We start from the raw sequence: 11296 nt of genomic DNA, 5'->3' as shown, positions 1-11296 counted from the left end.
ATGTGTTGCATCCAACGCATATTAGGATGCAAGTGGCACAAATAAATTCCGCATCAAAAAATGTTTATTATTCTACAAATAACTTGTTGCACTGTTATTGTATTTCAAAGTGTGCAAATGATTCATTTATCATCTTGATAAAATGAAAAGTTAAATATTTTCCATTCTGTCATCTCTCAATTTTGTTTATCGTTCATGTCAACATATCAAATCCCGTACTCAATTAATCTGAAGGTAAATAACGGGAATTCTCAAATGGCGTTTCTTCTTTGTAGAGTCTTTAGAGTGCGGCTTGACATGGGGATCTTGGCCCCGTGACTAACACTTACTTCAAGAACTGTGATTGAATCCATTCACAAATATACGCTGCATACGGCATGTCTCTTTAATGCTTGTCGATAATGGGGTCAACCATTTTAAATCGTGGGGGATAGCTGGAAGACTATGACCGGTGCATTATTTTTCACATTATCTTATCTGTACATTTTTTTTTTCATGAATGAGCCAACATATTTTCCCCACATACACTTTGCATGCAATTGTCTCTATGTATCTGCCTTGCAATTTGTTTTCAAATAAATCTTCCGGCCATCCCCATAGCTTCAAATGGTTGACCCTTCAATGTTTGCTCACAAAGGTTGTATTGTGGATTCAACAACGTGTACCACCCACCTCTGGTATTTACATGAAGTATATGTCTATTCATAAATATTACAAAGCACATCAACGTAACACATTTAACAACTTACATCCATTTTCAACGCCAATTATATTTTAGTAAATTATCCACGTACAAACAGACAAACACCATTGTCCGAGATAATGCATTAGATACATATATAGATATTCATTAGAAATGTACATAACGCGAACATGTTGAGTGCTAGGTCATATAAATCACAACAACTGTAAACAATATATATATATATAAACAAATATTGTTAACAGTCAGAAACCATGTAAAGTTTGCATATATCTGTGACCGGGGACGTGAGTCCGTATAACATACGTGTATTCACGGAATGGGAGAACATTACCTGTATGTATTAGCGATGGGATCCGATTGGTTCACTGCGCCGTGCAAGTCCATTGATGATAACCCGATGATTATGGCTTTGGTCGAAACTGACCTTTGATTTTAACTCGCAATTGAACGGGATCGTGTATGGGTCTGTCAATCAACTGATTGTATTTTCAGCATCGGCCTGCTAGTGTCGTTCTGGCTGTGTAAATACTCTCGCTCGCAGGCTTTTAGAGTATTATTTTTCAATATGAACTCGTAGTGACCTCCGTACTGGACTGTGAACTTCGAGAAAGTAGGTCATCACTTGTTGCATACCATCATTTAAAGGGCGGCAGTCGTCGTGCCGCGTCCTGTTCGATATGGGACTCATAGCGACGTATACAACACGTGTAAAATACATTGTTTATTTACATGAATTTCGAACACGCACTGCGCGACGACCACCGCGCTATAAACTCAGGTTTAATCACAATGGTTTTAACTGATTCAATTCAAAATTTCTTCCTAGCTTTCGAAAACATAACAGAATCACGAAATCAAATTTATAATAAGTTTATAAACTGTCAATGACTTGTATCCAATCAGCCAGTCAGTGAGAGCACTGTGCCCAATGACGTTATTTAAAAAAACTTCTTTAGTAGTTTAAATTGTTAAATTAATAAAAAAAAAAGGAATGGGTTTGTTGTGCCGTTAGTACAAGACTCCAACACATACATTTGTTGATGCTTTTCATTAGTTATTCGTTCTACTTCCTTATTTCATTTAGACCAGTTTACTTTTCTCTGTTATTTTGTTGTACTATATGCTGTGATTGACCATGTCGCGTGAGTTTCGCCCTCCGCGGTGCTCCAAACCTCAGACTAGTCATTGAATACAACTAGTCTGAGTCCAAACCACGGTTCTTTTTTAGTAACAGTGTCCAAACCAAACACAGTGAAGTCTGTCTGAATGTCGTTCGGCATGCTGTGATTTGCTTGTACTAGTATTTTATGTTACTATTTACATAATCTGTAATCGATATACCCCAATGTCCATCGATGCTTATCATTGCATGAAATCCTCGGTTACATATATATATATAACATGGATTTTAACATCCCTTCCCTTCTTGGGAAATGACAATTCGTGAAATGGTTGTCATCTCAGACTGAGGTATTTCAGCATAAATACACGTAGTACGTTCAAGACACAGATTACAAATCGGTCGTAACGACGAATTTCCATATGCAGACGTATTTATAGCGACCAGGCATTGAAATGATTTTCCAAAATCTTTGTTCATGCCGTAAACGTCTTCCACAACATATCACCCACCTATAAAACGGCGAATAGATTCGGATTCATTATCACGGGGCAGGCGTATACGTGTTGACAAGACATTTCTCGTCAGAACACATTGTCCACAATTGTCGCTCTTTGCGAACTTTGAATTGGATACATTATTTTTGTGATGTTTATTTCGCATTCATGCGGTGTACAAGGTTCCATGGCTGCGTCGATAATGGTCATCCACTCCACAAATATTACAGTGTTATTATATTCTCTCTTGAAGATGAATAATTTACACATACTGAAGACATTACGTATGAATGTCACACATGTAATAAACGGTAAAAAATCTTTATCTATTATTCTTTTTCTAGAACCAGGAATGCATAATACAAATGGCAATTAACAAGTTAGGTCATTTTATAATGATAATTCTCACATTGCATATGTTTATTGTCTTTACATTTGATCTATAGATTCGAACTAAAACTGAAGGATAATAGTTGGTAAGTAATAATATCGTCTACTAGGATCTAGAAGTCAATGGCAGTATTTCGTGATAATTTCCTTCCATATAAAAAACTAATATAAATACATGGCAGTATGCTTATCGAATCAAACACATTCATCAAATTTCAAATCCATAAAAATGCATTTAGTAATACATTGACAGTGTAATTTCAGTTCTGTCCAAATAAATATGGACGTCCGTAAATTTTGGCCATTTTTTTATTATGGTCACCATAAAGTTATGACCAAAAATAACAAATTAAAAACATCAAGAGTTTTAATGTAAATATTATTATTATTTATTTGGACAGTTGAGGATGATTAAAATTGGAAAAAAAATAGGACAAGTTTGTAATACATGTACTATCCAATGAAGTGCGCCCTCTATAGTTGCAATCACATTCTGAGAATATAATGAATGCAATAGGCACCAGAAAAGATACACGTTCTAAAAAAATAAAAGGTAAACAATATTTAAATTACTTCCTTTGTCAACGAAAAACTAACTTTTCTGCTATATGCACTGAGCTTATGAATTTATATGAGTCACGGTGCAGTAATCATCTCAACGCACATGTTCTATACAGATCGAAAGCAACATAAAATGCATTTATTATTTGTCCACGTGTCTAATTCATAAAGCAGTTACTAGAAATGTACATGTATACTAGTAAGCTAGTTGGAGTCGTACACATGAGTGATATATTTTATTTTCATGCAGTATCCACATTGGCATTAAACTCTCTAATATACATTGTTATAAGCCTTCACTCAATATGGTTTCACTCAGGCTTTTGAGTACGGTAGTGTTGTTGATATTGAATTTTCACACACACATAGTCCTCTGTGATTTAAATTACTAGGAGAGCATTGAATGCTCATACCTGAATGTTGAAGTTGGTGGTTATATTTATATAAATAATGAAAGTTATTCAAAGCAGTGATTCATGATAAATGCTGCTCTTCTCATACAAGAGTTTATTTTGATAATCTTCATTTCGTTTTACAAGACTGCTAACACTGCTCTCCTAATTTGAAAGTTCAATTGATGTTTGTTCACTTTGGTGTTTGTGCATAAATAATTACTTCACTTGTTTTTCTCACAATATATAAAGTTTAAAGAAGATCCATGAGATTTAAAGTTTGCATATGTAAAAGAATGCACCATTTTCAGAGCAGGGGTGATCACACAATACATTCACCTTCTCCGTAAACTCTCTGTTCACACTCAGACATTGGTGCAAGAACGAACACCGCATCGTTGAGGACATAGTATGGATCATGCAGGTCCCCCTCACATAGATATGGAAGACGAGTAAATTTCAAAACAGTAAACCCAGCCGATGTAAACACGTCCTCAATCAGGCTCTGCACTTGTTCCTCCCAGCTCCTTCCTTTCACAGGCAAATACTCAGAAGGTTTGTTATCATTGGTTCCTGCAATGAACAAAGTATGTAGTTATCAGATTGTGAATAAATGAATGTGCAATGTCAGAGTCATGATTGCTGGTATACCGGTAATTAGAAAATGAACCATCATCAAGTACACCACAAAATATACTACAGAAATATAAAATTATGTATCCGTTTTACGTGCAATGTCATGGACCTACCTTGGCCACATAATGGCTACTGATACCAGTATATCATGGTAATAACAATTCTAAACACTAAACTATTCAACGGCAACGGTTTTATAACTTGCTTTTATTTGATGTTCATGCATTATTTTTGTACCTGTAGCGTTTACCAAGTTCTGATGGTGATGAAACAATACATTTACCGGTAAGTAGGAACAAAAATTAATCAAATTAATCAAAGAAAGCTTTTTTGACCAAAGAATTGTCTTTGTCTGAGATGTAAGTTATGTATATTAATAAGGTCACATGATCATGTATAGTCATTTGATAAGTTAGTCATACAGTCTTGTCAAATACCTCTATTATAGCATTAGTTACATGTCCTTATCTGCAACAGTGCTTAAGATATTAGACTTATGCATATTAATGAGGTCACATAAACCCATTTATACAAGGTGTTAATTAAGGGACAATGTCAAAAGATCGATGTTGGATAAAAAACTTATTTGCTTTAAATTGGGGGTGGGGGGTTTTGACCTCAAAAAGTTTCCATCCTACAAAAACGATTTTATTATTTAATGAAGTCAAAAAAATTTGTAGTTCTTTTTTTTCTATCCAATCATGGACAGAAATAACAGAAAAACAAAAAAAACATCCAAGACGAGAAAATGGTTTGGTCCGAGTGTAAATATGTGCGTCAAATGAGGTGCATTTGTAAAGCCTTTTTACACCCACCCGACAACCAACTGCTATGTCATACTACTGTCTGATTATCAATTTGTATTTAATGGTGAATTTAGTCTGATGCCATAATCAATATTTATCAATTAAGTTTCAGTGGGGGTGGGGGGGGTGGGGGGGGGTGTGGTTGAAAAAAACTAAATGAATTAAGTTTTTTATTCGACATCGGTATTTTGACGTCGTCCCTAATATACATGGAGTTCTACCCTTAAGTGATCAGATTTGGGGATTATCCGAAAGCACCTATATGCCAAGTTTCATTGACATTTGATGAGTGGTCCTTAAGATATCAGTAGAACACCTATATATTAGGTAATTTATGCAAATTAGGTAATTAGTAAGCACATAATTTAACCCTGAACTGAACTTAACCCAGAGCACCTCTGTACCAAGTTTTATTGAAATCTGATAAGAAGTTGAGTTATAGGTGGAAAAGCCAAAAACAGGGATAATTGGCTTATTAATACACAAATTAGGTGATTAATATTCAAAGATTGCAATACAAAACTGTGCATTATCGCAGATGATTTATGTATCAGGTTTCATTGTTTCATTGTTAAATAGTTTGAGAAAAGGGTGAAAAAGCATAAAAATGGCTAATTAATTTGCAAATGAAGAAATTAATATGCACAGATTAGAGCATCTATGCTGTGCACTGAATCACTAAAATATTACTTATTTTGACTGTAGAAACACATCTGTAATTTACGAAATTGAATTCACTTCTAATAGAGTAAATACAGTACCATGTAATTAAATAGTAAACTGACATTAATAAATTCTTGTGGATTTTAACAAATTTTAATTAATTCCGTCAGCAAACTAATCCAATCAATGTAGTTACCATGGAAAGAAAACTTACCTGATTCAACATAAGGCTTAACAGGTATCACTATGGCAACTATAGCCCTTCCTGTGACAGGAACTAATGATTTTTTAATATCGTGTAGTAGTGTTAGTGGTTTATCACACCGATCCAAGAGATTTAAACAGCTTATAACATCATAGTGCCGTTTTCCGTCAGCCCATTCATCAATTTCCAAAATTCTGCAAATGGAAAACAGAATTTATAATATTCTCAAAGTTAATAAGTTTCAACTGTGAAAATAAAGTAATTATTATCTGGAATAGGGATAATTATACATTTCACACAAAAAAAACTAAATTTTTATGCTTTAGATTTCTTTAACTCTTATCGTGTCAAGTCAATGTCAAAGTACATGGGGCTGGGGCTGTGCCTAGGGCTGTGCCTAGGGCTGGCAGGATAAAGGTTACAGTAACACTGATCTTGTTTGATTATAGGTCTTATGCGATGTACCGTAAAATGCTTTATTTTCGCTTGGAACTAATTTTCACTGAAGGAATGATCCAGTGAAAATAAAAACCAGCGAATATACTTTTTTTCCTATATTTTACATTCAACTCGTCAAAAATCAGTGAAAATAAATTCCATACGAAACACGAAAAATTTCTTTTCAGCGAAAATTTATTTCAGCTAAAATAAAGTATTTTACAGTATACAATGTATCTAAAATACATTGTTTATTTACATGAAATTGAAATGCATGATGCCAGATGTGCTTTAAAGAAATCCATCAGTCATATTTTTACATGTTCATGGCTTTATAGTGAATACATCATTATAACAATCTATTTGTATGTCCTACAAAAAGTTTGTTACAACAAGTAGTGTAGTCAGATATTTCCTTCACAAACTCAATCAGTCTAAGAAAATTTTTTGCCTTGAAAGTGAGTATTTCCAGAAAACCAAAGTTCATGCCCGGCATCTTATTATTAGTTATAATTAAATATCATAATTAATTTATAATAATTAATTAGTTTTTAACTTAATGTAAATTTTAGAATAAAAATAAAAAGTCACCTGTGTGTGTCAAGTTTAGAAAAAAATCTGAACAGACAAGTGTCACACTTTTTCCCTTTTTTGGCCTTACATGCACAATTTTGCAATCTTGTACACTCACCCTAGATTGAATTAGCCTAGTAAAATCTGACCCTCACCCTGAATTTAAATGATCTGCCACTTACTTGTATCCATGATTCTGTAGTCTCCATCTCATTGATGACGAGACTTCTGTTGCAAACACCTCAGTAAAATGTTTTTCTATTTGCTTTGTTACTAATCCATCACCAGCGCCAAGATCTAAAAGTTTATTTGTCGTCCAATCAGCAGGAATCTGCATCAGCTCCCGGAACTGAGTATTGGAAAAAACAAACATGGATCCTCTTCCTAAGACACTGAAAAAAGCGTGGGAAGCAATCGAGAATCATCATTACTGGTATTCAAAAATCTGCAAATACACATGAATTACTAATAGTATAAACATCATATACATATAGGACAAGGCTGTTAATTAAATAGGTGATTTTCCGTTCACTGCAAGACCTTACGTAATGTGTGAAAGAACCAGTTAGAGCACAAAAATCAAATGATTTGAGTTTGATCTTGAGTTTCTCCTTTTTCTATAGTTTAATGTCGATAATTCTATCTTTCAGAGACGCATTGAGATATCTTTACTTCATCAAAATTTACCATCATCATTATAACATAAAAATAGTTTTGCGTTTGTCGAATCCCATGCGATGATTTGACACCACTACAATGCTATGACCTTTGTTTTGTTTTCATGTTCGATTTTATGCATAACACAGAATCCCGCAGTGAATGGAGAATGGTCTATTGATTGCTTATTTTGGGGAATGTATTAAGATCGATAAAATATCAGCTAATTGCACATCACTGGTGTTGGTGATCTGACAATCCACTCACAACACCTCAAATCAAACAGTGACATAAACTTTAAGGATGAGAGGTTTTTTTGAAACAAAACGAAAAGAGTTCCATAAGCCCCCCTCTCCTTAACTCAAACCCTAATTCTAACACTCCAGTCCCTTAATGTAATTGTATATCTTAATGTAATTGTATATCTTAATGTAATTGTATATCTAAAAATATATATATTTAAAATTCAAATTATACACTTATTTACATAATTTTATTTACTCATTTGTTTATATATCAAATTTAATTGTATATTATTATCTATATATTTGTTTTATAGTGAAATAAACTTCATTTATTCATATGCTCCTCCAGATTACCATACATGTCCTGAAGTGGAGCATATACATTTAAAATGGGGGGGGGGGGGCACTGGAGAGACAGAGTTAGAATTAGAGTTATGAAGGAACTCTTGCCAATGAAAGAATATTGGGGTGAACTGCATGTGGGACAAAACAACAGATCTCTCTCTCTGTAAGACGTACCCATTGACAGATGTCCTGGTCATGAAAACAGACAAGAACATCTTTAAAAAAACGTGTGCAAACTGGGTCAATATCCAATCAGATTTATCATAACAGTTCGTCAAAAATTCTTCTGTCTCTTCATCTTTGTGGCACTGGAGAAAAACACCTTGTAGAGACTCTGGAAAACTGCTTAAAGTACAATCATACCACTGCAGAGGACAGATGGAGGGGAAGGTATTAACATCCATACAAGAACATGTGTGAAACAAAAGTGAAAAAAATTATCTACACTGCTGCACTTTTTACTTATCAATGTCAGAGACAATTTCAATAGCCGTTAATACTCTAGCAACAGTGGTGATCATCTTCAAGATCATCAAAATTAATTAATAATTCATTGAACAAAAACTTTATTATTGAACTAAAACAAAAATGATTCATGATAAAACTACCAAAAACACAGTCTCTATGTGATAGAGAGACAGCACAAATTCGTAACCACGTAAAATAATAAAAAATTGTGAATAAAAAAAAACAGTAAAAACGACAAGTTTAATTAATACGACTGCGCTAAAACAAATCAGCAATACCAAGTGGGGAAACAACACACAGTCATAGACGTCCTTCTCATTTGTAGTTCTTGCATCTCAGCACGGACTAAAATGTGAGGATCATCCTCGTAACGGAAACATACTGCATATGATGAATATACGTGTTTAGTCTCAAACTCTTGTATTATAGTAATGAGTTCATATTTATAAATTGAACATATGTGACATTGAAACGTAATCCTGAGTTTGGAGCAGAGTCAGAAAGAATGAAAACTTACTTTGGACGTATCGACCGTCTGTCGCTGGTCATTCACCGCTTTCCAATAGAGCGACCTCATAAGAGGGTTTCTTATATACATCCCGGACATTGTATTTTGTATATTTGGTGAAGCAGAAGCACTTGTCTTAGGTGTGTTCGGGTCAAGCCAGAAAGAAATATGTCGCTGGTTCTCGACCTATCTTGCTGGGTCGACGTCAACAATGGAGGAAACCCCTTTCCGGGAATTGTGGGTATAGTGACGTCACATTCAGGGGATATTCCTTCTGCTACCTCCGGGTTATCGAAAATGAGCATGACCATGAGCATGAACACGAACTGTAGAAGTATTTTAAATACTAATAATTTCATATTATCATTGTCGATAATTCTTCCTACGAGGAATGGCATATTAGATTGGGTAATGGAACAATTAAAGTACGGTGGTCACCGCGCTCGTTCTGTTCCGTACAGCCTTAGCTGCAGTTCTGTAGCTCGCTTGGTTTCGCTGTCGGTTATTTTGTTCGTCGTGGTGTTAGTTTCGCGTTAACACCACGACGAACAAAATAACCGACAGCGAAACCAAGCGAGCTACAGAACTACAGCTAGTACAGCCTTAGCCCTGCGTACAGTGCTGTGTATACGGGGACGCGTTCGGTTGATAGATGTCCCCACCACAGCCCTGCGAACTTCCATAGACAAAGTCCGGGACTTTGAAAAATACAACTTTTTTAATGAAATAACATGCCCAGGTACCAAAAATGATGATCGATCACCAGATATATCCAGAACTCCCAGTTCGGAGTCCAATTGTGGATGAAATCGGCTACTTTGCCCTAAAAACAAACACATTCTCTTGCGTGAATGAAATTAAAAATATAATAATTTCTCCGGTACCGACGCGTTTACATTTTGTCCGTCTTTACTAGTCGCTTTTTAAAGACATTTCAGTTTCAGATAACTTTGTAATGGTTGTTACGGATAACTATCGTCATTTCAACCGATTTCGGCTGGGAAACTACTTATTTTTAACTTGCGCACCAATTACGGTGCGCTCCCGGACTTTGTCTATGGAGGTACGCAGGGCTGTGGTCTATCAACCGAACGCGTCCCCGTACACACAGCACTGCACGCAGGGTTACGTAGAGCCTCAGACAAAGATCTTTTTTTTAGCTCCATGGTCTGAGGTACAGCGCAAGTTGTTTGTTTACGTGAAATTCGAAGATTCGCTACTCAACGATAACTGCCCTTTCAGCGCTTTTGATTAATCTTACATTTTTTTAGAATACTAACAATGAATATATTGTCAAAAAAATAACAGGAAAACAAATAAAATCAACATTCTGAGACGGGAAGTAATCGACTCCTCATAAGCTCACTGTCATAAAGAACACTGCACACGCTGCTATCGGTTGACTTCTTCAGACAACAGAGCAAAACCATATTTTTTTTTATAATTTTCAAGTTGTTCATCACTATAATTAAAATTTGAGACATAATTTATATCCCAAGTTTTTTTTCTTTAGGCAGTATTAATATGATACAGGGCAGACAGCTTTACGTCCCTGCTGAAAGAAAATCATTCTCCTGAATGTGAATTCTGTGAGCCTGGTGAGTGAGCAGAATTTACTTTTATTTGCACTGAAGTAGACCGAGGGTCAAACCCACAATCTCCCCCTGATGATGGTCAGACCATTTTGCCTTGCATCAACTTTAGAGTGTTCATTAAGGCTATACCACTGATTAAAAGGAAATGCCTCCAATATTTGTTGTTTGACATAGTGCCAGAATAGAAACTGTAGTGCACGATTCATTGCAAAAACAAAATAGTGAAAAAACAAATGCACGTAAACGCAGGACTTGCCTATACTTCATGTAATTTGCGAAGCATTATCTTTTCACTGATCACTGCAATTTTTATATTACAATAAACTGCAACTATTGTTTTTATAAAATATTTAAACATGCTCAACATAAATATTGCCCTACTATATTTGAAATTGCATTAATGACCTAGTAATAACAGAGGCTTTATTAGTGAAAACCACAAGTTTTGTCATTGAAATTGCTGGATGTTGTAAAATTAAAAAAATTACCAC

The 11296-nt window shown here is 35.0% G+C and overlaps 1 protein-coding gene across 2 annotated transcripts; it reads right to left on the bottom strand.

Moving 5' to 3' along the window:
* Positions 1-3747: 3747 nt before the first annotated feature.
* LOC100376950 (protein-L-histidine N-pros-methyltransferase-like) lies at positions 3748-9418 on the bottom strand. 2 transcript variants are annotated; one of them, XM_085500357.1, is made up of 5 exons: positions 9220-9418; positions 8409-8599; positions 7170-7379; positions 5986-6170; positions 3748-4239 (listed from the first exon to the last, which is right to left on the bottom strand). In XM_085500357.1, exons 1-5 carry the CDS (start codon positions 9307-9309, stop codon positions 3989-3991), a joined length of 927 nt encoding a protein of 308 aa, XP_085356483.1. In that variant the 5' UTR covers positions 9310-9418; the 3' UTR covers positions 3748-3988. The 2 variants fall into 2 exon arrangements, with proteins under 2 accessions (XP_085356483.1, XP_085356484.1); XM_085500358.1 differs by lacking the exon at positions 8409-8599.
* Positions 9419-11296: the final 1878 nt, after the last annotated feature.

This window comes from Saccoglossus kowalevskii, chromosome 6 (genome assembly GCF_978046115.1).
Source record: "Saccoglossus kowalevskii chromosome 6, keSacKowa6.1, whole genome shotgun sequence".
In the NCBI taxonomy this organism is placed as follows: domain Eukaryota; kingdom Metazoa; phylum Hemichordata; class Enteropneusta; family Harrimaniidae; genus Saccoglossus; species Saccoglossus kowalevskii.
The sequence above is the reverse complement of the archived record's forward strand: the minus strand, read 5'-3'. Positions and strand labels throughout refer to the sequence as shown.

What these genes read in the sequence shown, in the direction of transcription:
- LOC100376950 (XM_085500357.1), bottom strand. Translation starts at nt 9,309, where the DNA reads ATGTCCGGGATGTATATAAGAAACCCTCTTATGAGGTCGCTCTATTGG. An exon ending in ACCAGGACATCTGTCAATGG is followed by an intron (nt 7,380 to 8,408) that starts GTACGTCTTACA and finishes CGCTTTTTTCAG; the next exon opens with TGTCTTAGGAAGAGGATCCA. An exon ending in CTACAGAATCATGGATACAA is followed by an intron (nt 6,171 to 7,169) that starts GTAAGTGGCAGA and finishes TTCCATTTGCAG; the next exon opens with AATTTTGGAAATTGATGAAT.